This window comes from Pseudorasbora parva, chromosome 18 (assembly GCF_024679245.1).
Source record: "Pseudorasbora parva isolate DD20220531a chromosome 18, ASM2467924v1, whole genome shotgun sequence".
NCBI classification, from domain to species: Eukaryota; Metazoa; Chordata; class Actinopteri; order Cypriniformes; family Gobionidae; genus Pseudorasbora; species Pseudorasbora parva.
In genome coordinates this window covers 5,554,234-5,582,034 of record NC_090189.1, presented here as the reverse complement: position 1 = coordinate 5,582,034, position 27,801 = coordinate 5,554,234, and the positions used below count along the sequence as shown (strand labels likewise).

At 39.5% G+C, this 27,801-nt stretch overlaps 1 protein-coding gene across 13 annotated transcripts in view; it reads right to left on the bottom strand.

Annotated features, from left to right (window-relative positions):
- sema4d (sema domain, immunoglobulin domain (Ig), transmembrane domain (TM) and short cytoplasmic domain, (semaphorin) 4D) overlaps positions 1-27,140 on the bottom strand; it is an 85,222-nt gene extending 58,082 nt beyond the window's left edge. For 7 of the 13 annotated variants that reach the window (XR_010898973.1, XR_010898972.1, XM_067423703.1 and 4 more), the window contains exons 1-2: positions 27,012-27,140; positions 2,239-2,341 (exon numbers count right to left, since the gene is read on the bottom strand). Coding sequence is in view for 7 of the 13 variants with exons in the window: in XM_067423703.1 (XP_067279804.1) it covers positions 2,239-2,276 (38 nt within the window). In the remaining 6 variants the exon portion in view is untranslated. The other 6 variants (XM_067423705.1, XM_067423700.1, XM_067423702.1 and 3 more) reach the window with 5 other exon arrangements.
- Between the last annotated feature and the right edge of the window lie 661 nt (positions 27,141-27,801).

The window sequence follows — 27,801 nt, the reverse complement described above, 5'->3', positions numbered from 1 at the left end:
CATTTATATTAAATGTTGTTTGATTAAACAAGGATTTGATCTGCTGTAAAGTGTAAAAACATCAGGCCATTGAATATAATATTTATTTCGACCTGATGCGGTCCTAAATAAATATTATATTATGTTTAAATTTTAACACTGTTGTTCTATAAAGCCATATGATTACTTGTTTTTGACACTTTATATGAACTAATTAGTATTGCTTATATGTGTATTTTAAAGGTGCCCTAGAATGAAAAATTGAATTAACCTTGCTATAGTGAAATAATAAGAGTTCAGTACATGGACATCACATACTGTGAGTCTCAAACATCATTCCCTCCTCCTACTTCTTATGTAAATCTCGTCAATCAAAAACACCACGGGAAAAAAAAGTGCTTCTCAACATAAACCCAACCGTGACACAAGCGTTGGGGATTATTTATATGCACGGCCCCAACATTTGCATCTGTCCAAACATGTTTAATTTAATTCAAGATCGTTCGCTTGTTCGGCCCATTTCAGGCAAGCTTCACTCAGCATCTTAAACTGAAGAAAGTGGCAACTATATTCCTGCAAGCAGTAAGTAGTGATTTATCCACTTATCGACCATTTAAACCATTTCTGATTAAATTGAAAGTTTCTTAGAGAGACAGCATTGTCTAGATGATGCAAAATGCTTACAGTAACAATAGGATACTCAAAGTACCATACAAAACTAAATAGTGTGTCTAATGACAAAGGGTAATATTATTTTGTATTACAAAATACAGCCGTAGATATGTTCCTAAGATCGTTCACTCAATCCTTCTAGCAAACGTCACCTTTTCCACCATATAAGTTAAAACGACTTTATTATTGTAAAAATATAAGTTAAATATTTATATTTTTGAGAACTGAAGTATGGTGTTTCCTATGATGTTTTTGCCTATTTGTATTTCAGCTTAGACTACATCACAGTCGCTGCGTAACGTTAGCCTACATTGTGACTAACGTTATATAGACATGCAATATCGTTGACGAAAAATGTAGACTGAACGACACACTTTAAGCAGAACATCCCAAATGGAGATTGATAAAATGCAGCTTACTTGTTTATTGGTGTTTTCAGATCGTCCGTGCGCGAGAGAGCGCTCGCCATGCATATGGTTGCCAGATTGGACATGTTTGAGTAAAACACCGGATAGTATACAAGTTTTTTTTCACAGAAAAGCTCTGTTTGGTGGATTTAATTACTGAAATCTGGCAACCGCACAAACACGAGCTCTCTCTCCTGCGCGGATGATCTAAAAACACCAAATAAACAAGTAAGCTGCATTTTATCAATCTCCATTTGAGATGTTTTGTCATTCAGTCGGTCTGTGTTCTGTCAGGACTCATGAGCTGAACTGCTGAGAGCTGCTGAAATAAGCCAGTCAGAGCAGAGCTCAACATTGATATTCATGACTCTTCCAAATAAGGCAAAAACAGAGCATTACATCCTAGGGACAATTTATAGGGTTGTAAATGGACCTGTAAAACTGTATCTGGACATTTTTTGCCCTTAAATAAGCCACATACCCTCTATGTAGATATCAGAGAACAAATTCATTTTATTACCCAAATTAATTAAGTCATCTGGTGAAAACTCCTGTTTGCCCAAAAATAAATAAATAAATTCTAATAAATCAGGCATCCCTAACTGATCACAACCTGCATTATTGTGTTCCTGTGTGAGGTAAAAAAACAAAAATATACTTTCTTTCCTTTATAATTTGTGTTCTGCATCTGACACATTTTAGAAAACTGCAATATTTGCATAGAGTACATTTACAGTAAATGGCACTGTCAAAAAACAGTGTGTCGAATTCTTTCAAAACACCCTCAAGCTGACCAACAACAATGAAGATGGTCATCATTTTCATTTCTTATTGTCTTCTAACTGGGAAAGGCAAGCAGGAGAGAAAGCGAAAAAGCGAAATAAAGAAAACAAAACAGGAATTTGGATCAAACACAAAAACAAAAAAGCAGCCAACAAGCTTCCAGCATCAGAAAACTCGACTCAGCCAAGCCGGAATGCAAATCAGCTTCCATGCAAATGCCAAACATCTCCAAGGGGCCCTCAGAGAAAAGACCCTTTATATGCCAGTGTTTTCCATGCGTTTGCCTGAAGACGTAACCACATCACTGCTAACCTGATAATAGGGACTGAGATCATACAGGAGAACAAGCAGGACAACAGAGGAAGCATTATAGCTGCAGAAGCAAACAACTACTCACTTGAACGCCATGGCATCGAGCGGCGAATACTGATTCATTAAAGAGTCTTTCTGAGGTTCACGTCTCAGGCAGCTGAAGATGGAGCAGAGAGCTCTTCACGGATCTGTAGAGAGGACACAAGGACTTTCAGATTAGGAGGGGGAGATATTTGAACTTGCACACACAAAGGCTGCACTCAGAAAACAATGCTAACATACCGCACAGTATGTACTTTACACTGCCTACTATTTAAAAAATTGCACATAAAGGGGTATGCAACAATTTCAAACAGTAGTATGCATGCTACATCGTCACATTAACAAAAATAAGTTTTTTAGATATTTAAAGTAACTGTATGCAAGAAATGTATTTCAATTAATCATAAAATGGCCCTGATATGTCACTAGACATGAAGAAATCACGTTAATTTCAAATCATGTTAATTTCAAATACTTATATCCCTGACAATAGTAGTCCGGCCTGGATATTGTCATTTAAAAGTTGTTGTTTCAGCCCTCAACTGATGTTGATGTTTTGGCCTGAAGCTCCGCCTTCCACCTATCTACCAATCACAAAGTCAGAAGTGATTCGGCATCTGGGGGGAGGGGGATTTGAAAGTGATTGCAGTACCAGTTGTGGCCACAGTCTTACATACACTTCCTTTAAATGTCATTTTGTGTAAAAAAAAAAAAAAAACTGATTAAATAATGAGTCTAGAAAGAAATAATACAAGAGATGGAAATATTACTTCTGAGTCATTAGTCACTGGAAATGGATGGTCAGGTTCATTGCATTTCACTGTGCAATACTTGATCTAAAATGTATTGCAATCAATTTAGTGGATAACAATTAGAATGATTCAGACTGCTTTGCTAATACATTTGGCTCCCAAGAGCGATTTTAACTGGTTTTTAAGGAGCAAAATCCCAAGAGCGACAGGAAATCGGCTCCCAAGAGTGTCCCGAATCGGCTCCCAAGAGTGTCCCGAATCGGCTCCCAAGAGCATCCGGAATCGGCTCCCAAGAGCGTCCCGAATCTTCTCCCAAGAACGTCCCGAATCAGCTCCCAAGAGCGTCCCGAATCGGCTCCCAAGAGCGTCCCGAATCGGCTCCCAAGAACGCCCCGAATCGGCTCCCAAGAGCATCCGGAATCGGCTCCCAAGAGCTTCCCGAATCGGCTCCCAAGAACGCCCCGAATCGGCTCCCAAGAGCATCCGGAATCGGCTCCCAAGAGCTTCCCGAATCGGCTCCCAAGAGCGTCCCGAATCGGCTCCCAAGAGCGTCCCGAATCGGCTCCCAAGAACGCCCCGAATCGGCTCCCAAGAACGTCCCGAATCGGCTCCCAAGAACGTCCCGAATCGGCTCCCCAGAACGTCCCGAATCGGCTCCCAAGAGCATCCCGAATCGGCTCCCAAGAGCGTCCCGAATCGGCTCCCAAGAACGCCCCGAATCGGCTCCCAAGAACTTCCCGAATCGGCTCCCCAGAACGTCCCGAATCGGCTCCCCAGAACGTCCCGAATCGGCTCCCAAGAGCATCCCGAATCGGCTCCCAAGAGCGTCCCGAATCGGCTCCCAAGAACGCCCCGAATCGGCTCCCAAGAGCGTCCCGAATCGGCTCCCAAGAACGCCCCGAATCGGCTCCCAAGAGCATCCGGAATCGGCTCCCAAGAGCTTCCCGAATCGGCTCCCAAGAGCGTCCCGAATCGGCTCCCAAGAGCGTCCCGAATCGGCTCCCAAGAGCGTCCCGAATCGGCTCCCAAGAACGCCCCGAATCGGCTCCCAAGAACGTCCCGAATCGGCTCCCAAGAACGTCCCGAATCGGCTCCCCAGAACGTCCCGAATCGGCTCCCAAGAGCGTCCCGAATCGGCTCCCCAGAACGTCCCGAATCGGCTCCCCAGAACGTCCCGAATCGGCTCCCAAGAGCGTCCCGAATCGGCTCCCAAGAACGCCCCGAATCGGCTCCCAAGAGCGTCCCGAATCGGCTCCGAAGAGCGTCCCGAATCGGCTCCCAAGAACTTCCCGAATCGGCTCCCAAGAACTTCCCGAATCGGCTCCCAAGAGCGTCCCGAATCGGCTCCGAAGAGCGTCCCGAATCGGCTCCCAAGAACTTCTCGAATCGGCTCCCAAGAACTTCCCGAATCGGCTCCCCAGAACGTCCCGAATCGGCTCCCCAGAACGTCCCGAATCGGCTCCCAAGAGCATCCCGAATCGGCTCCCAAGAGCGTCCCGAATCGGCTCCCAAGAACGCCCCGAATCGGCTCCCAAGAGCGTCCCGAATCGGCTCCCAAGAACGCCCCGAATCGGCTCCCAAGATCATCCCGAATCAGCTCCCAACAGCATCCCGAATCGGCTCCCAAGAGCATCCCGAATCGGCTCCTAAGGGCGTCCCGAATCGGCTCCTAAGAGCATCCCGAATCGGCTCCCAAGAGCGTCCCGAATCGGCTCCTAAGAGCGTCCCGAATCGGCTCCCAAGAGCATCCCGAATCGGCTCGGGTTTACTTAACTCCAAGTTTACTTAAATATTGGCAGGTTTCAACACTCACCTGCAGGTTAACCCATAGCAAGTGCTGCTACTAAGTAATATAATTAAGCAAAGAGCTTTGTAGATCAACAATAACAAAGATACTATGACTACCATGGGACGTTTTGACTACACACTAGGAAATTATCTATATAGAAAGTATCTAAATAACGCAAATATATATATAGCGCAATATGCACACAATATCTGAATGATTTTAATAGGCCACTTCAACATTGTGAAAAAGTGTATGTTTTAGGTCAAAGCTGCAACACATACAGCAGAGAATAGACTGGGCACACAGCTATTACCTATGTGACTTGATTGACGTTAAAAAGAGTTATTAATCGCAATGACTTGCAAAAAACAACACCTTACAGTCTCGTGCTGTCTGCTGTCTGACACACACCGAAACATGCGCACAAACCCCCTCTCAGGAAGCATGTGATCCCTTTAGTTCAGTTTTGTGTCTGCATTACATTTTTTGTTTGTTTACATTGATGTTAAAATTACATTTGTGACATTAATATTTGCTAAAACACTGTTGGTCACTTTAAGAAGTTGTAGCGATACTTTCTTTACCCAGAAAGAATTAGAAACCAATAAATGGTATTGTTCTTAGTTTAAATAATTTTTTAATGTAATGTAAATAGATTTTACACACTAATTGCAATATCGTATCACATATTGAATATCGCATTATTTAACAAGGTATTGCATATCGCATTTTTATTCAATATCGCACAGCCCTACTACACACACACACACACACACACACACACACACACACACACACACACACACACACACACACTGCCCCTAAACCTACCCATCACAGGAAACATTCTGCATTTTTACTTTCTCAAAAAAACTCATCCTGTATGATTTATTAGCATTTTGAAAAGTGGGGACATGGGTAATGTCCTCATATTTCACCCTCTCCTGTAACACCAGTGTCATACCCATGTCATTATACACATTTCTGTCCTGAATTTCACAAAAACAAGCACGCACACGCGCACACACACACACACACACACACAGCTGTTCTTGCAAACAAAAGGCACTTGGAGCGAGCGACACAAGGCTGACACACACTACGGCTGCTTCGCTGAGAGAGGGGTTTCCGCCAGCTTGGTGGGGGATTCCATCACCATGGCAACAGCGGAACCCCAGAGAACGAATAGAAAGCGTTCTGGAATCCAGCGACGTGGAGATAGAACATGAGAGTTCCGATCTTATTAACTACAGGCATATTAGATTCAGTCACCTGCACAACGGGATGAGCGATTTCATTAGCCAAAATAATGAAGACCCTGAAAACTGCTAAAAAAATCACTGGTGCTAAAAACAGAAGGTTTATGTGTGTGTGTGTTACTATATAAATTCCCATAAATCTGAACAGATCCGAACACAACAGGATGGTTTAACAAAACAGATTAAAACTGCAGCACACTGTCAGCTTCATAAATTATTCAGCATGTCAACAGATGCAACATCAACCCAGTGAAGGAAACCAATACAACAGGAAGAAAACTAATTACATATACTGAAGTTTGGGGTTGGTAAGATGTTTTTGAAAGAAGTCTCCTTCGGTCACCAAATGACAATCAATGTTAAAAACAGCTCTTGCTACAGAATATCTTTTGTGAAAACCGTGATAGTTTTTTCAGTATTATTAGATTAATATAAAAGTCCAAAAGTACAGCATTTATTTGAAATAGAAATCTTTTGTAACATTATATAAATGTCTTTACTGTCATGTTTGATTCATTTAATGCACCGTTGCTGACAGTATTAACCAAATGAAAAATCCTGATGTCTCCAAGAAAAATCTTCTTAACTGACCACAAAGTATTATATATTCTGAGGACAATTTGTGTGGGATTATATTGTCCAGCATGTGAAAAATCAGATAATTTTACATTTATGCATTTAGAAGAAAGTGAATTATAAGAGAGGAACAAATCCCTTTGTCAAGGAGCCAACAATGCTGGTTTAAAACCAGTTAAACTTAGTAGATAACCTGATAAAATGGCATGTTAATTAACAGCATAACTTAATATAGTTTTTCATTTTTTAATACGTTTAAGTGATTTATAATTAGCTCTAGAGGACGTATTTAAGATGCGCGTTGACGTGGCCTCGAGGCTCGAGTCGCTGAAGTCCTCTGGGAGACAAACGTCTGGCAGTCGTCTAGCCGACTTCTCCTCATTAAGGTTGATGAAACCCACAACACAACCGCACATAGACGCTAATGACGATAGCAATAAAGACAATGTGAATCACAGTTTAACATACAGGTACAGCCATTAGAGTACACAATGGATCCGGAGGGATTAATTGAGATGTTCTGACAATAGCTGCGTTTACGTGGAGCACTGTAATCGGTTTAAAAGTCCAATCCGAATGAAAACGCTCCATTTAAACACCCCAATCTGAATAAAAATGCCTAATCTGAATAAAAATGCTCAATTTAAACACCCCAATCTGAATAAAAATGCCCAATCTGAATAAAAATGCTCCATTTAAACACCCCAATCTGAATAAAAATGCCCAATCTGAATAAAAATGCTCCATTTAAACACCCCAATCTGAATAAAAATGCCCAATCTGAATAAAAATGCTCCATTTAAACACCCCAATCTGAATAAAAATGCCCAATCTGAATAAAAATGCTCCATTTAAACACCCCAATCTGAATAAAAATGCCCAATCTGAATAAAAATGCTCCATTTAAACACCCCAATCTTAATAAAAATGCCCAATCTGAATAAAAATGCTCCATTTAAACACCACAATCTGAATAAACATGCCCAATCCGAATGAAAATGCTCCATTTAAACACCCCAATCGGAAAAACGGCCTGACCTGATTACTTGTGAATGTGCGTCCTTATATCACGTGGTATACAGCGCGCACCTCCATCACTGAAGAGGAGAGCATACACACCAGGCTATAATGCTGACAAGAGAGGAAAGTTCATTTTTCTGAGGGGTAACGTTAAACTTTTTATTAAGTTATATATAAGTTATGAAGATAATAATAACACATAGCATAATGACACAGACATAGCCTGGCTACACCCTCATCTTGACAGCGTTTGTCCAAGCACTTTTTGCTCCAACTGCACCTGTCAGAAGAATTAATTTTTTCTGAGATGATTATTTCACTTTCTGACTGAAGAGCTGCACGGTGGGTGTATTTTGTAGCACAGGGTCAAATCAGCATATTGACGAATTAAGGGAAATATAATATAAATTTAATATAAAATGCGCTTCGCGTTCGGTGTGCGACCCCCTTGATGAGGCAGACAAACCGCATGTCACAGAATGATTGCGATTGAAAGTCAGCACATGTAAACCCCAGATCGGTATAGATAACGTCTCATGTAAACAGTCCACTAAATCTTGAATGATTTTATTCAGAATGACAAAAAAGTTTCTATGTAAACGTGGCTAGTTATGCATAACGAAAATCCTGCTCATTTACATGTGTCAACAACTCCGATTTGAACCAATGGTTTGGAAACAACACTGGATTTCTATACAGATACAAATTCCTTCTCACCTCAGAACAACGGCAGCTAATAACCCAAATGTGAAGGGCGGTTACGACTGTCTCATCGATCCCTGTAGGGTTCTCCCAGACTGCAACGGCCACTAAAGGTCAAATGCCATCTCTTCTCTCCCCCCCCCCCTTCAATAAACTGCTCCAGGAATGAAGAGACGCTTGGAGAGGAACATTTATGATATGCCAACGTTCCAGTCCTGTGGGTTTCCACAATATGGTGTAACGACCCAATTGTTATATTTCCAGAAGTTTCCAATGAGGATATGAAATTCCTCAACAATGATTCCAAGAACCTGAGGTGCTTCAGCCAGGGTATAAATCTGCAAGCAGACGGAAAACACAAGCCATAATCAAATTCTCCCAATAGATCCCATACGCATTGTAAAGGTATTCATTTACCAGGCGCCACTATATTCTAAAGCTTTATTCCATTACAAAAAGGTTGCAACCAGGGTTTCTCTCTGAAATCGCAACTTAAAGGGGTCATGACATGAAAAGCCTACATTTTTTTTATGTACAAGAGGACTTCGTACCATTGAAATATCTTGCAAGTTTCATAGCTCAAAACGTCTTCAATATAAACAAAGCATTTATTTATTTATTTAATCGAGTTCAAAAACTGGATTGTTTTGATATTCTGGAATCTGTGACATCACACAGGCAAATACATTTGCATATGACACAAGATATGCACATAAATTTGCATATGCCAGAGACGTCGACGAATAGTTATACAGCATCACACCATAGGCCCCGCCCACTGGCATTCAGTGGCTTAATTTTCAAACTGGGGTCCTCCAGAAAGTTCTACGGGGTCCCTAAAAAATCTCAGAGACCAAAAAGTCAAAGCAAAAATGGATAAAGTCTACTAAACATTCTAACCATTTAATTTCTTACTGTAAACATACTTTCTAGAATTGTGTATGCTCGTTCTAGTGAGTTTTTCTCACTATACACAAAACTGCCGGGAACTTTATGGGCGCCACCACCTTGCCTGCCGCCATTACTGCGTGCCTGCGAAGTGCGTGACGGTGTGACACTTGCCGGTGTCCTCTAATGACATTTCATTGAAAGCGGATATAATATAAATGTCTATAATATAAATATATAATGGATAATAAAATGTCTGGTGACTGTTCTTTCAAAAAATTCTTTCTATTGAAAGTATCAAGATTTACAAACAAATATCGTTGGATAAAATCAACTTCTTCGAAATAGGATACAGAAAATATATTGCCTGAGGGAGCAGCTCTTAATACAAACAGGAAAAAAATAATAATAATATGCATTCGTAACAAAAATGAAAATAATTTATAAGGAAAAAAAGGTGGCTATTATAACATGACATGAGGGGAGAATCGAGTCATTGTTAAGCTATTAACCTCATTTGAGAAGTGTTTTAGTGTCCGCGCTGCTCTAAGTCCTCAGCAGCAAGGCACGCAGTAATGGCGGCGCTGCTTTACTTCCGTGTTTCGCCGGATTCGTGTATAGTCTCTTTAATCTTGCTCATTGGGGTTGTAAGGCAGTACCTTAACGCAGGATTTAAGATGCTTACATACATTTATTGTGAAAGTTGCTTATAAAACGCATTTTTACTTGAAATTTTTCTTTTTCAGGCCTATACATCCAACATTAAAAATAGCCAATTTAACAATATGTCATATTTAAAATGTAACACTTACTATTTATCTAGTTTAAATGTTTTTTCATGCATATACAGTCTTGTTCAAAATAATAGCAGTACAATGGCCCTCATTTATCAAAAGTGCGTACACCAAATTTCCAGCGTACACCTTGCGTACACCCAAACCCACGGTGACTTTGAGATTTATCAATATGGACGTTGGCGTACGGCACGCTCAAATCCTACGCCAGCTCAGGAGGTGGTGTACGCACGTTTGAGTTAGTGGGAAAATGCGCAGAAAAGCAATTCCTAACGCCACAAAACGCACTGACAAGATATGCTATATGACCCACTGTTAAAAACCACAACAACATTCAGTGTTTATTTTTTGTGCAAAATGAACGTCAATGTTTAATTTGTGTGACTTTACCAAAGCGTTTGATTTGTAGGCATATATTCCTCCAGTCGCGAGCCTGTGCGCTTCATCTGACGTTTCAGGCCCGGCAGCTGCGCACGGACTGGGACTAAAATAATTCAGACTGACAAAATAATAAAAATTACATTCTTCTTTTAAATAATAATAGTAATAAAATCAATAAAAACGACACTCTTCTTCTAAATAACAAGCGTCATTAAGAATAATAATCATAATAATAAGAATAAGAATCTTACAAATTGTCATGTAATCATTAATGTGAATGAATCTTACTCCACATCATATCATCATCACTATTGTACACCCCAATAGCCTACATGTGCCGTGATACGAAATTAAATGCTAATTGTTTCAAAACGTGCTGTAAAATAATGCATTGTGATGGTAATTTATCATCCAAACAGCTTTAAACTGCTTTAAACTCCCAAATAAAACAATTTCGTTTTTTTTTTTTCACTTCCCTGGTGATGGTCTCGATGGGCGCATCTCAATCATCTCACTAGTTCAGTAGTCAGGGCACTGATCAGGGAGTCAGCCCATTGACTTATTTCCTAATCAGTGCCCTGACTAAGTGGACTAGTGAGATGATTGAGCGCGCCCGATCTCCACGTCGGAGAAGTTTCGCTTCTTTGCCGTCTTCTGTTTGTCCATGACGTAAAATGAGGGCGTGGGAGAGGCGGAGACTTGAATATATAGGGGCGTGTTATTCTAATGACGATCGTTTTCAGCCGCCGAATTTATCAAGGGCAAGTATTGCGTACACCTGGATTGCAGAGGTGCGCACAGTTTCATAAATCAGGCGGTGAGAGGAGTGTAAGCATAATCTTACGCCAACATATACACCGGTTTGTACGCAAGATTGATAAATGAGGGCCAATGTGACTAACCAGAATAATCAAGGTTTTTCATATATTTTTTTATTGCTACGTGGCAAACAAGTTACCAGTAGGTTCAGTAGATTCTCAGAAAACAAATGAGACCCAGCATTCATGATATGCACGCTCTTAAGGCTGTGCAATTGGGCAATTAGTTGAATTAGTTGAAAGGGGTGTGTTCAAAAAAATAGCAGTGTGGCATTCAATCACTGAGGTCATCAATTTTGTGAAGAAACAGGTGTGAATCAGGTGGCCCCTATTTAAGGATGAAGCCAACACTTGTTGAACATGCATTTGAAAGCTGAGGAAAATGGGTCGTTCAAGACATTGTTCAGAAGAACAGCGTACTTTGATTAAAAAGTTGATTAGAGAGGGGAAAACCTATAAAGAGGTGCAAAAAATGATAGGCTGTTTAGCTAAAATGATCTCCAATGCCTTAAAATGGAGAGCAAAACCAGAGAGACGTGGAAGAAAACGGAAGACAACCATCAAAATGGATAGAAGAATAACCAGAATGGCAAAGGCTCAGCCAATGATCACCTCCAGGATGATCAGACAGTCTGGAGTTACCTGTAAGTACTGTGACAGTTAGAAGACGTCTGTGTGAAGCTAATCTATTTTCAAGAATCCCCCGCAAAGTCCCTCTGTTAAAAAAAAGGCATGTGCAGAAGAGGTTACAATTTGCCCAAGAACACATCAACTGGCCTAAAGAGAAATGGAGGAACATTTTGTGGACTGATGAGAGTAAAATTGTTCTTTTTGGGTCCAAGGGCCACAGGCAGTTTGTGAGACGACCCTAAGCTAAACTAAATATAAACTAAATAAACTATAAACTAAATATTAGTATAAACTAAATATTAGTTTAGTGATTCACAGGATTGCTAAATCCCAGAAAAAAAAAATGTTTGTACAAAATAGTTTTGAGTTTGTACAGTCAAAGGTAGACACTGCTATTTTTTTGAACACACCCCTTTCAACTAATTGCCCAATTGCACAGCCTTAAGAGCGTGCATATCATGAATGCTGGGTCTCATTTGTTTTCTGAGAATCTACTGAACCTACTGGTAACTTGTTTGCCACGTAGCAATAAAAAATATACTAAAAACCTTGATTATTCTGGTTAGTCACATTGTACTGCTATTATTTTGAACAAGACTGTAAATAGATGAATTTTAGGAAAGGGTGCCTAATAAAGGTTCATCATATTTGGGGGTCCTTGGCATCATAAAGTTTGAAAACCCTTGGCTTAACGGATGGCATACTGGATGTGAGCATCACGTCACATCTAACGCAACTAGAAGGCATTAGTATACAGTATTAGGGGTGTAAGAAAATATCGATACAAGTGAATATCGCGATATGTTTGGCGATACTGTATCGATTCTCAAAAACGCTGTATCGATATTTATATATTTATTTATTTACATCCAAGATTCGTGGCTTTGTGTTCGGTTTAAACCACAGACTGTATAACACCCAACCGCTAGATGGCAGTGCTATCTCAGAACGTATAACGGACGCGGAGCCGGAGAAGCGCAAGGTGAAAGTGCACGCATCACTAGTGTTTACATTAGCAAACCCAGCTCTCAAGACGATAGAATTATTCCGCTCCTGCAGTATACAGAGCTGAAGTGTGGACTCATGTTGGCTTCAGCTAAAAAGAAGCCACTAAGGAAATCAACAAGAATCATTTTGTTTGCAAAATAGGCCAAGTTATAATCTAATACTCGGGAAACACATTGAAACAGAGAGCTCGCTTAACATCCTGATGTCACCCGCGCTGCTGAGAAGCATTTCGATAGAATGTACTGCACGTTTTCCTCTCAGTAACAAAATAAACACACACCAAAACTGACAGCGGTGGCAGGAGAACGAAAGATAATAGCGATGTGGATATGGATGCACCAGCTCTGCAGCTCAGTAACGTTACTTGAAATAGCACTTTATACAATAGACTGCTTTATAGAAAACAGCTTGAGGGTCCGATCACACAGAACGCGTTTTTCAGGTTCGAAAACGCGAGGCGCACTGCACTCCCTTTTTTGGTCGGCGTTTTCTCATTCAAAAATGAGCAGTGCGCTTTAATGTTTCTAGGCAACCCCCGAATCACCTGTACTGTCAGTCAAATCAATGTAACGGTCAACAAAACGGAAGGCCCGCCGCTTCATTCATTCGACTGGACAACAGAACATAAGCGCGATGATGCCGCACGCTTTTCCGCTCAGAGTTGACTTTTTTTCAACTTCATGCGCTCAGAGCGCTCCTTCAAAAACGCGAGGCGCAGCAAGCGGTTAAAACGCAGGGCGCCCAGGGCGCATAAGCAGCGCGCATAACGCTCTCTGCCAAACGAAATCCATTCAAAAAATGCGCCTCTCGCTGCAAAAACGCGTTCTGTGTGATCGGGGCTACTGTGTTAAATATAAAACAAACAGTCATTCAGTCATGAAATGGACTGCACTTTCTGTTGTTAAATAGCCACTGCTATACTGTGAACCTTTAAAACATTTACACAAAGAATCCTGCAGTAACTTTACATTTCCCTCAACTTAGATTGCACATTGCATATGATTAGTGATATAAATTATACTGTATTAATTAAATAAAATACTTTGGCTCGTGTTTTAGGCTTATGGTTGTGTTCTTTATTCTTTTAAATTATAAAAAACAAAAACACACAAAAAAGAAATATCGCAATATATTGCCTCTCTTACAATATCGCAATATATTGCAATATATCGTATCGTAACCCCTGTATCGTGATACGTATCGTATCGCCAGAGTCTTGGCAATACACAGATTAGAGTTTAATTTCTGACACACTTGAGTCCGTCGACAACAGGTCAAATGGAAGAGTGAAAGAACATTCACTTTCCAGTTTGTTTGTGTTGCTTTACATTAGATTAGTAATAGGTTTATTTAACATGTATTAAAAAATACTACAGAAAACGAATAATCAAATTTAAAAATAATACAATGCATAGTCTTCATTGTGTGAATTAAATATAAACAGTATTCTTACTAAAGATTCAAGTGATTCAGTCAAGAGCAATGAGTGATTTTCTCTTTGTCTTTAGTTGTTTGATTAACATTAATGACACAGAAGGCAGCAGGTTTATTGGGCTACTGTCACTTTAAGACTAAATGCACAGATCTTTTGTTTGTTAAAGCACCATCATTATGTGATCAAACCCCTAATGTGTGCAATGTCCTGCAGCGTTTGTGCTTCAGACATGAATTATGTTGACTACAGGTTTACTACTGGTCGACTGGTATATTGCCAGTATTTTGCCAATATTTTTTAATTATGGACATTGCCTGATACGTTTCTCTGTTTGGCTGATGTGTCTGGAGTGGGACTTTAATTTTGACACTAACACACACATACAGTGTCCATTCTGAAGGGATGCATGAGCCCCTTTGCTTTGAAATCGGACAGATGTGTTTTGAAAAACTGTGTGTGTGTGTGTGTGCTTTGATCTCACAATGCTGCAACTGGCTCTCACACACACGCCAAACAGGCAAACTCACATCTGAAGAGGGAAACACTGATTACAGTGGAGGTTTAAATATGCATTTGATCACGGCTGAAGGAGACGCACGGACACGCGCCAACAGCCACAACTAAACTACAGATTTCACAGACAATACAAGAACTTGATATCTTTACGTTACGAGCTCTCTGCAAAACGTAGGAAGATAAATGTTAAGCTATTGCAGGTATTGATTTGTTTGAATTTTGAGGAACCGTGCATGGGCATATGGGATATCCATGTAAATATAATAATCTTCAATATGAGCAATTGTAATAGAGATGCTACGGCAGCATGCAAAAGAGAAGCACTTTAAAATCAAAACCTACAGCTGAACAACCAACAGAATCATTTCATGACTTAAAAAAAGACACTCTGAAGCTTAGAGAAAACAACCACAAAATCCACACAAAGATGCAAAAAACAACCTATAAACTGTGCATTCCTCAACTGATATATTATTGTCTATATGTTATTAAAATTAGCAATATACCTCCAATAACGTCCAAAAAATACAAGAAATGTTAGCTAAACTCACCAAGTGCCGGTCAGACGCTCTAAAGCTCAGGGAAGACAACCACAAAATCCACAAAGATGCAAAAAAACAAGGGTGAATCATTTCAGAGTGTCTGCTGGTCTCATACGTGTCTGTTTCCTTTCAGACGTGTGTATAATTTAGAGTAAATCTGCAATTTTCTGGGTGTCATAAAGGTTGATGTTCTGTCTGGCTGTGGAGGTCTGAACATGAACGAACGGAGATGAGAAGACATTCAAACCTCCCCCTTTCCCTCTCGCCTTCTCTCTCTCTCTCTGAATGTCAAAAACATGAAAAAAAAAGCCCTCAAAGACGGTTTAACCTCAACACGACCCTCTGTCAAAGCAACAATTAGATATTAATGTCAGATTATAGCATGCTCACATTGCTTTGAAGCGCTACTGTGACAGGTGCAAAACAATAACGGCAGATCAGCTGGTGCAACTGCATGCGTTCGCGTGTGTGTGTGTGTGTGTGTGTGTGTGTGTGTGTGTGTGTGTGCGCGTGTGTGCACACTCGAGATCGCTGACAGCAGAATATAATCAATGCACAGAGGGGGCTGGGTCAGTGTGTGTCTTCTATTGCTTACAGGGTTATATTCTGTCCATAATGCACGAGACGGACCGGTGGGCTCTTCGCCAGGGTCGGGAAGAGTTCTGGTTTCAAGCGGATCCACACTTATCGCATTTCCAAGCTAAATTTAACCAACCACACAAGGGACGACAACTGAGCAGAACACAAAACTTCAAATGATCTCACAAACTGCTCTGGGTGAATTTAGCAATGGACTGTCAATCACGAGTCTGAAGACCATGAGATGCATGTGCACGGTCATCAGACGATATGCATTCGCAAGAAAAAAAACACATTAGCAGAGCACTGGGGTGTTTTGATTAGAGATGAACAATATCATTATCACATTTTTTTAAATTATCCATATCTGAAGCAGATATCGGCACTTCCTTTTCTTTCAATTCAAACAGTATGGCTAGTTATAGAAAATTACCTAAAATAAATACGGAAAACCTCTGCAAAAATTAATTGAAGCATCGTTGTGAGCCCTTTTTCCCACCATACAATTATTTTTAATAATACATTTTCTTTTGAATGAATTTTATAAAAAAAAAAAAAAGTTAATAATACATACTTATAAAATTGATTACACTGTAAAAAAATATTTGTTCAATAAGTTACGACAACATGTTTTTACATTGTTTTAACAGTTTTATTAGTTATACAAGCTGTAACTCATTTTTTAAAGTCAGTTTAACATAATTTAAGTTTAAATAACAAACATCCAGGTCGATTGTACTGCAAAACTTCAAAATTTGCCCTTTTTTTTAATTTTTTTTTACAGTGTATAATTTCTATATCATGCCTCCCTAGATTTGATCAAATTCAAAGCCTTTTTGTTTGCAAAGATTTTCATGTTGCTTCACATCATCAGATCATTTGGAGACATTATAAAAGAATGACAAATAGTCTTGCACTGAAAAATGTGCATGTACTTTCGTTTAGCTGTGATTTTCATCTACACACCAATCATTTTCCAAATGTAATGATCTTTCTTTGTACCTGCTGGCTCAGTCTGAATGAATAACTCCTCTCTCTCTAAAACTATGGTTCTGGAAGAACGAACACAGATTGTTGATCAGTTTCCAGTTTTAAAGGGACTGGTGTACCACTGAAATGACATTAGCTCTGCAATTAAATAAGACTCCAAACAATAGACATCTTATTGATAAAAAGCTGCAAAATTACAGAACCATGTTAGTTTATAAAAGGGTGATATTCCAATCACAGCAGACTGAGCCATCTGACCAATCACAGCAGAGTAGGCTCATAGAAATGATGGGTTTAGAGAGACTGAATCTTTGATCGACTTAGAAAAGAGCTGAAGCTGCAATATATGTATTATGAGAAAAAGTGTTTTTTGGCCTTGGACACATATAAAGGAATCTTTAAAACAGAACAATAGGGGCACTTTAGGGATGTTGCACTGAACATTAGAAAACGCTGGATAATGTTACAGTGAACCCTGAGCCTGACTGACCACGAGTCAGTGCACCATTAGGGGAAACGCTGGTGCTATTTTGTTCCCATGATGAGTATTTAAGTGTGTGTTTACAGTAACAACATCACAAGTGGTTTAACTGTTTATCACCACCCTCATCTGAGAGTCACAGGATTCTCATATCCTATGATGGAGAACAGGGGCCGGTTGCATAAACCACTTAGTCTTAAAGGTCCACTGAAATCAAAATTGAAGTTTTTAGCTTTTAGTATGACTGTGTTAGCCTTAAAGTTATGAATAAGCTGGTATGTTCTTGCCTGGATGCCAGCTGAACTCAGCCCCGCCCACATCATTTTTAGGTCGGGCAGTTCGGTCTGGCCTAAATCCTTCACTATTTCTCTCAGAAATGATGATCATGTTGGGTCAGTACTCTGTGTATCGTTAAATTCTTTTATTTTTTTACAACACCGGCAAAGATTGTTTATTCCAGCGCACGTGCAGACAGGGTTGCCAAGTTTTTACAACAAAACCCGCCAACTACTAGCCCTAAACAATAGCTTCTCGGGGGGTTATCCGGAAAAAAATGGCGTTTGGGGGTAAAATGTGTGTTATTTTGGTAAGGTTGCCTGCTAAAATTCGCACTCATGGATCTATATATCACATTATAGTCGCTTCAACAAGCGGACATGGAAAACAACCCGCGGGGGGAAAACGCGGACTAGGTAACACAGTGCAGTTGAGCTCTGTTGACATTTGACAACTAACATAACGCATCGCTCCGTTGCTCTGATTGGTTGAAGGTCTTTCTAATTGATGTCTTTCCTGGTTCGGTTGAAACACGCCCCATAATCACAGCCCAATGGAGCAGTTTCAGACTCATATTCAGACTAGAATTGAGTATGACCACGTCAGGCTAGGTATGTTCCAAAACTATGACAAAATTTGCATTTAGGAGATTTAAATCAGCACTAGGTAACTTTTCAACCTTCATAATATATTTTCAAGACTCTTGTGATGATACGACGACTTACAATAGGTTGAATGACACGTCTGCATCGTTTTTAATCGTACTTTTAAACTTCGGGTTTCGGGTAGTAACCCGAGAACAAAAAGAACTACAAAATTCGACTGCTTTACGGCATATACGTCACTTCCACCAACACACACTTCCTTACATTCGGACGTGTGAGCCCAACTTTGTTCGTCGGATAATATAGTCATGTCCTAAGCAGCAGAGACAAATAAGAAAGAAAAGGTTTTGTTGGAGGAAAGCAATAAGAGGAAATGAAAAAGTGATGTGATTAAAGGCAGGACGAGGATCAGCATGTGACCAGCGTTTGCTCGTCGGCGTGAGCTGAAGGAGGCGTGCCCGACCGATGCCGTCCTGCTTGTTACGGTGAGCTACCACTCAAACACTGAACTGAAGTATCATATAGATTCTGTAAAACGCTAACCAATAGACTACTATAATGACGCTGGCTTGTAAACGTGAGCATCGCGATTATTTGGCGTTTGAAAAAAATAAAACCCATGAAATTATATTCATATGACATGCTGAAACATATGCCACTGACTGTACCTGGGATGAAGACATTTCACACGCGACGCCAGAAGAACACCTGCATGTGAACTCCTCCTGCAGTGTTCAGGGGAACTGTTAGTGCTGCACCGACCCGTGGGCCACTTTTATGAAGTTATTTGGCCCGCCCCGCGCCACTGTATATATTTTTACAACCCGCCGCGCACCCGCGACCATTAAATAGACATACGGGGTCCGCGGGTTATGAGACGACCCACTCATCACTAGTTCAGGGCTATCAGGGCTGTCATGTCAACAAATGCCCGCGCGATGGCATCCCCTGCTGTAGGACGACCGAGCTTACGACAGTAGTTGAGGACATTATTTTTTCCCAACTGTAGGAGGACCCCGAGAGCAAAAGTTGCCAAGTGCTGCTTTAAGCATTCAAAATGTAAAGTCTCCCACTTCTGTTAAAACGAATCTCAGATTTTGATGACATCATCCCAGACTTCACCTTCTTGTCAAATTTTCTGTCCAATCAAAATGCTCTCTAGAATCTAAAGCCCGCCCCCTACGCTGCTGAAATCGGTCAGTTGTTAACACACATTTGAATTTCTACACGGTGAAAGGCACATAGCACACTATATATGAGATAGGAAACGATTCAGTGTAAATATGCTTTCTTTTGAGGCGAATTAAGTCTGTTTTCACGTTAGTTTCACGCACCGCAGCAGCGCACACACACCAACGGCTCTGGTCTAAAGTTAGACTACAGACACAAGAGCGCAGCGAGGATCATATGCGCGAGTCGGCGCAGACAACACACATATCGACCCATTTGAATTCTGCACAGAATGCTGCATTTCAAAGCGATATGGAGGAGATTAATGATGATAAACGGTGTTAGAGGAAACTGGCTTTACCAAACAGAAAGGTCCGCTCTAGTCAAACTGTATATTAACGAAACGCTATTGGCTGTTTCAAAAAAGGGGAGGAGCTTCTAACAGCTGGAGCCGTTTCAGGGGAAATTACATCAACACATTGAATAATGCGGCGCGTTTCAAGGCACTTGAGTGGGCATTTAAAAGTAAGTCATCTAATTTTTTTCTTTAAGACTGGTCCTAACTTTTTTGAACCAGTTACATAAAATAGTATATCGGTTCAATTTTATTTAGAAAAGTAAGATTGATTACATTTTGACTTATTGCTAGTTGGACAAATGAATGCTTAAGACACAGGTCTTTTCAAATAAAGCCCTGTTTGGACGGTAATTGTTTCTCATCTGGACGTCCGTAAAAATACATTTGCATGCCGCCTCAGTGATAAAACTCGGGCATTCGGATGGCGATTTATTCTCTCGGTGGAGGAGCGAGTTGTGATCCTCCACTCCTGGGAACGCTGCTCACGTGATCAGACGAATGATTGTTTGTCTGCTGTAAAAATGTCAAATGCTTGGAACAAAATATTATTTAATTTAATAATAGGAAATTATTAGTTCAAATCTCCTGTTTAAAAAAATATGTAAAAAAATTGTGAAAATGAGCGTAATATTGCAAATTGAACCTATATAACATTAATTACTGCTGTAATAGCGCCTCATTTCAAATGTTTGCATGTTTTTTTTCTTTCTTTCTCTTTTTAGCGGTGATGAAAGCTTATTCGTGTAAATACTTCCCAGCATTTCAGTAATAAAAGTGTAGGCTAGATTTTTAAAATGCATCCAAATTACAGGGAAGCGCAACGATACGGTGCTCCACAGGAGTCAAAAATTATATACACAGTTCATCTTTTCTTGAAAACTTAGAGATGTGGATTCGGACGGCATATAAATTATCACACGACCTTGGTGTTGGTCAAATAACAGTAAGTAATTTGGACGGAGATTTTAAAACGGTAAGTAAAAATGGTAAGTAAGTAAAGTAAAAAAAAAGTAAAGTAAATTAATAATGAACATACTTGGACAATGCAAATGTTGGGGGTGTGCATATAAATGATCCCCAACGCTTGCATCACGGTTGGGTTTATGTTGAGAAGCACTTTTTTTTCTTCGTGAAGTTTTGGATTCATGAGATTTACATAAGAAGTAGGAGGCAATGATGTTTGAGACTCACAGTATGTGATGTCCATGTACTGAACTCTTATTATTTCACTATGGCAAGGTTAATTCAATTTTTCATTCTAGGGCACCTTTCAATATTTCGTCCGTTTCCTGCGCAGTTTCAGTTGTAAATACAGTGAACAATCCCTTTAAAGGTGCACTATGCAGCTTTCCGTCCACTGGAGGGCGCCTATTCAAAACAAATGCGTACTTTGATGATGCAAAGTGTGAGCGCAGCATCTTGGGACATGTGTTCTTCACCTCACAGCCTGTGGAAAATAGGACTCAGGCAGAAATCATGCATGCGGTTATTAACGTTACTGTAGTCTAAAGCAGAGCAGGACCGAGTGTTGTGGAGCTGAGCACGGCCGATGGAGCGATTGTTAAACAAATACACGCCTCGCGAATACCGGGACTTTTATTATGACGGGACGGGAGACAGCCGCCGGGCGCTTGCACTGATCCGCTCTTCCGGTTATGATTTTGAGGTAATGGAGCTCTGTTTATCATATTAGATACATTTAAGTGTGTTTAAAATGATGTAATGACGTTACTCCGTGCGTTCACTTGTTCACACTGCTAAGAGTAAAGCGCTCCTGCCAAATAACACCCGAAACCGAGGGTAACGCAGATATGACGCGATTCACAGGCGACTCCGTCAAATGCAATGCTGCAACGTCCCTGTCCTTAGTTAAAATAGAAATTTTCTCAAAATTTACAAATAGTTGGAAACATCTGGGATATTGTAAGAACTCAACTGAGCAAAATATATAACACCGGCCTAGTGGTTTTTGGATATTTTACTGCAAAAATACTACAAAGTGCACCTTTAATTGCATTTATGCAAAAACACAAATCACCATGTGCATCACAATGTGACACATTTTAATGTAGTTCAATGAAAGTAAATGCAAATGAGATTTGAGAGCTGTAGTTTGGAATTGAGCTCGCAAGTTGAGAAGGTCAGAGAGAGGGCGGAAAATGATCATGTTAAACTAAATTACGACTGTCTTGGTGCAAGAGATCTCGACTAGCTTCAGGGAAAAAAGTCAAATGCTACAGACACGTAGAATACGGCCTCTTGAACACAATATGATTTGTACAAGCCCACTTTTAAAGCGCTGACCGCTCTCTCCTTCACATAACTGTTTGTTTCTCTTCAAACACTCCCTTCAGAAATATTTAATCTCATTAAATACTTGTTTGACTACCTAAACAACACACAAAGCATTAAATAAAACCATTAGTAACATTGAGAAAGAGGTGATGCTACATGGACCAACACTGTAAATGCAAACAGGGAATAATCATTATCATTTCCCAGGAAAGAATTTGCTGGCATTAGTGTTATCTGGTCTAAAACGACACCCGTGTCCGATAACTCGTGGCACGCAAGAGAAATCAAGTCAATCCAGCACAATGAGTCCTTTCAGCACAGAGACGCTTCAAAACAGCCAGAAAAGCCTTCCCATCAGCCAATAAATCGATTATCTCTGGAATGAGCCTGTTTTGGTTATCTGAGATTAAAAACGACCAACCCACATGAGTCTTGTGACCCGACACAACCTGACTCTTCCCAATGTCAACTTAAAATCCAGATTTATTCCACTTTTGCTTCTGGTTTCATTGTGAATAATTCATAAATGCATGTTGTTATGCATGTGGTATTCATAATATTTCCTCAAATGACTTATTAGCTCATGGCCCTCTTATTTAAAGACACTATTGACAGTAAATAAAGTTACAAAAGATTTCTATTTCAAAATCTGACAATAAGAAATGTTCAGCTTATCAGAATGATTTCTGAAGGATCATGTGACACTGGAGTAATGATGCTGAAAATTCAGCTTTGATCACAGGAATAAAATACTTTTTTTAATACATTCACAGGGAAAACATTTATTTGAAATTGTAATAATATTTCAGAATATTACTGTTTTTACTGTCTCTTTTATCAAATAAATGCAGCCTTGATGGGCATAAGAGACTTTTGAATGATAGTTTATATACACAGTATATTCCATTACACTGTAACATTTTTTGTAATTTTAACTGTAAAAGACTATAAAATGTGACTAAAAATGCAACATTTAATTGGTTAACAGCAAGTTCCTGTACTATAAATAAGGAGTTAAAGATCTAATTTCAAATTTTGTGTATTTTTACAGTAAAATACTGTTAAATGTACCATTTTTAAAATATTATTATTAACAGTAAAAAGCAGTACACCGAATTACCTGTGTTAAGTGTGTTTCTTCTTAGTTTTATGTTATCAGTTGTAAATATGCTGTTAAATATACCAGTTTAATTTGGTTTTGGTTTTTGTAAATTACTTTTAAACTGTAAAATGTATGTTGGTCTGTACATTTTTACTGAATTCTCGGATAATTATAGCCGGCAGGTTTTTTTTAGTCAACACAACAGATTTTCTTCTTTTTTTTTGCAGGGAACATATATTTTGCAACAATAGCTACAAGTTATGTAGGGTAACTTCATAATATTTATGTATACACATACTTTAAAAGATTTTCTAACAAAAAATAGAAATGTATCTTGGCAGATAACTGAAATAAAAGTACTAAAACATCACTAAAGCTCAAACAATAATAAATTAACCTCTTCCTTCCCTCACGGGTCCTAAAGCCCTAAAATTATACTTAATGTTTTATTTGTCCAGAAAGCTTATTTTTTCATTTTTATAATACTTTTTTCCAACTTCGATGCAATTTTTGCGAGTTTTTTTTATTCTATTTTTTAATTTCACTTTTAAATTACTAGTAATTTAAAGGTGAAATTAATAGTAATTAATAATTAAAGCACATAGGGATGCACCCATATGAAAATTTGAGCTGATTCTGATAAGTTATATTTGAAAGCTGATAACCGATATATTGCCGATATATTAAATCTAAATGTAAATTTTTATATAATTTTTGAGAGCCTGATTACAAGTGAGAATTTTGAGAATCTGATTACAAATTTTCTAGTGACTGATCACATCTAAATTTTTTAGTTGGTCAAATTTAATTTCTGTGAATTCAATTGCATCAATTGTTCAATTGCGGCCTGAATAATTTTTTTTACAGTGTACATTATTTATCGGCTTTAAGATATTTGAACAAATTTACAATTTCTCTTATTGAACCGATGACGGTAACATTAAAACTGATCAAATATAGGCTGATACCGATATGGAGGCCGATATATTGTCCACATTTTTTTTTTATGAATAAAATGACAAACAAATAAATAAACAACAACTTAAAGTAAAATAAAATTTGAAACCAGAAAATACAAAATAGAAGCCAATTCGAAAACACTATAATAATATACAAGCATTGGTCATACAACACTCAAAACATTATATAAAACTAATTCTTTAAATTTGCAGGGAATAATAAAAATGCATGCGCGTGACTATTAAGGTAAGATGCAGAGACAACACAACTGAACCGTGACGCTCTCACTGGCCTCGGGGCATCATTACTATTCAGTCCTGTTATCGATTACCAAGCATTGCTTATCACTCTGTGTTTTCAAGAGAAGAACTATAAACAGTGGCTATCTGAAGAAACCCTGTGACTGATCTGAGACCTGTGCAGGTGTTGGTGGCAACATAAACTAGCCTGTGGTCAGATTAGAGGGGTAATTAGTATCCAGAACGGTAACAGAATAAGGGCGTCCTCCTATCAGTCCAGATCCTTCTCTCCACACTCCTCTGGGAGATGGAGGGATGTTGGCAGAGGGACACAAAGCACGACTGTGTTCGGCTCACAAACTCAAGAGTGGCACTTTTGTGCGGTTTCTTAGAGTGAAGGGACATTATGTGCTGTGGACGAGTCTTTTTCAGCATCCACAATGTGGACGGGGCATTAAAACAGGGTCAGAAGCCGGTTAGGGCATCGATGTAGGGTTTGGATCAGGTCGCATTTCAGTAGCTTGCAGAAAGGGGTCAAAACTAATGAGAGACCCCTGCTATCGCCTCAATTCACATCTGAAGGTGGTCAATCGCTGCATTGATTTTTTTAAAATCAGGATGAATCTAACAGTTAAAGGGTCCATTCACCCCAGAATGAAAGTTCATTGTTGAAAAGAATATGTTTCAGGTGAACGATCTCTTTAAGACAACACTTGAGTGTAAGTCGGTCTGACTCTCACAGAGTTTGTTCTGAAAGGCCGGTTCTTTTATCGACGGGCCGCTGGTGTTCGGTTCACAGGGATATTGGGTACCCGCCTGACCCGGCGCCAACTCATCTGGGTTACATGACTCTATCGTGTTCAACCATGAAGGCGGGTCATTGTCTGGCTGGGTTATCGACATAAACCGTGTTCAGATAAACATACGCCATGACCCACTCATAGGATCATTTCCTCATTAAAAAATGTCCCGAGGGACTAATTTAACATCAATGAACCCATCGGGGGGAGGCGAGTAAAGGCATCTGCTCTAATTATTACAGCACAAATAAAGATCAAGGCTAAATTCTGAATAAAACACTAGCTGTATATACAGCCTACTATTTTTAAAAGGTAGTAAGTGAAACAGCACACAGGCATTTTGAATAATAGTATGCTACAATGCTCACATTACCTCGTGACATGACATTGTTTCAAAGCAGCTTTACAGAAAATCCTGATGTTGATGTTCATATAACGCCTTAATATCGTCATGCATTACAGGTCGCATTTAGCAGATGAGAGCTGGGCAATGATATAGTTACATTTTGTGATGACATTTAATTAAACTAAGAGAGAAAACTGTCTGGTGGAAGAAATGCATAAATGAAGAAAAAAGCCCAAATATTAAATGTCACAGATGAATGTTGGCTGACTGACCCACTATTTTGTAGAATTGGGTCACCTGAGATTTGGAGCCAATTTACAGGGGCGTAAAAATGACTTTAGAAAGATGGCAGAATCATTATTTTATTTTTGACCATTATTTTAGAGAGATTGGAAGGTCTATTAGTGAAATCTGTTGACTTCAGCAATCTTTGTTGCATTATATGCCAACGGTGACAGTTCTAAAGTGGGGCAAAGCACAAAGTTTGCATGCCTGTAACTCAAGAATTATTAAAGATACCCTAATGTCCTAAATTCTATCATTTCAAGGGTCAGTTTTTAGGCATTAGGAGTCAATAGGTCATGGACACAAAGGCATTTCATGATAACCCTCTGCTGACAGCCAACAATTCATGTCAGGCTATATTCCTCCACTTACCAGACACTTTTACCTGCTTCTATTTTAGACAGCCCGCAGGCACCTGCTCTCTGAGACACGAAACATGTGTTCAAAAAAACTAGATGAAGATTTATGCAGTTTAAACGAGCACAAGCGACAGAAACAACCTGACAAAGATACACGAACAACATGCAATTTTAAACTCGAGTCTGCATGTAATATTTTGCAACTTATATGTTCATGCATATCATTCATAACACTTCAAATTAAACTACAAATCAACAAAAGGGCGATTAAAACCTCACCTTACACTTTAATAGAAACCTTGCATTGCTTACATGGATTATTGCTAAGTTTGCACATAAACATCCACAAAGAAGAGGGCTCTTTTGTTGTTTAGATGAAAAGTCTGGGATAATTTATGCGAGTTTGACTGCAGACCTCTACATGACCCTAAAATGCCAGACTAACATATAAAACCACACACAACTAAACCAAACAGCAGGTTAAGCCAGCGGGAATTAACTTATGCAAACAGTTAAAAGCGAACGACCGAAGACGCGGAGTCGATGTCAGCCAATGAGCTTTTGATACTTTAAAGCAAATACTTTCCTTTTGTTCGGTTGTTTCTGAACCAAATATAAAGTCACACTAAATGAACCCGCCACTAAAGGCGAACAAACAGCGATATACGGTGAAACCGAAGCGTATTGTCGTGTAGAGGAGGAAGAAACCTGCTGTAAATGATCCAGCCGCGGAGGAACAAGTGCAGCTCAAAGTCTCAAACCTCTCGAGACCAGAGTCCATGGAAACCGGAGAAAAACAATCCTCAAAAACCCGAACACACAGCGAATGAATCCCGTACAAACACACACTCACTCACTCACCCTGGCGGCGTGAAGGGTTCCGGTCCTCCGCGCGCGGGTTAACCGTTTAAAGTTTAAAGAGTTTGTGAGAGCTGATGCCGTGACCTGACGCGTCTCACCCTCTCAGCAATGTTTGTTTGTGTGCGTGTGTGTGTGTGTGTGTGTGTGTGAGAGAGAGAGAGAGAGAGAGAGAGAGAGAGAGAGAGAGAGAGAGAGAGAGAGAGAGAGAGAGAGAGAGAGCGAGCGAGCGCGCGCGAGTGTGCGCGTGCAAAACTATCCTGAGACAAAACGTTTTACAAACGATATATTATGTATTGTAGATTACGTTTTTGTATACGTTTACATTTTTTATGTTTTATTTTTTAGTTTCGGTACAATTAATGGGATTTTATATTTTTATGCCAGCTTATTTTGTTTTTTATTTTATGAAAAATATATGCCAACTTGTATGACAGTTAACAAGGATATAACAAGTAATTTTATGTGATGTAACAAAACTTTTTTAATTATTATTATTTGATATGGAATCAATAATTAAGGGTTACATAATATGTAACCCTTAAGCATATTATGCTTAACTTTTTGTTGTTGTTGTTGTTGTTGTTGCTATATCATAAAATGATTTGTTGTATCCTTCAGTTAACTGTCATAAAATTCATTAGACCTATATACAGCTCTGGAAGAAATTAAGAGACCACTTCACATTGAGAAATCAATGTGAAAAACCCGTTCCCATTCCCCTCTCACTCTCTCTCTATAACCGGTGCTTTCCTGTCAAAATCTCTACCGTCCGATCCCCCCCAAAAAAGGC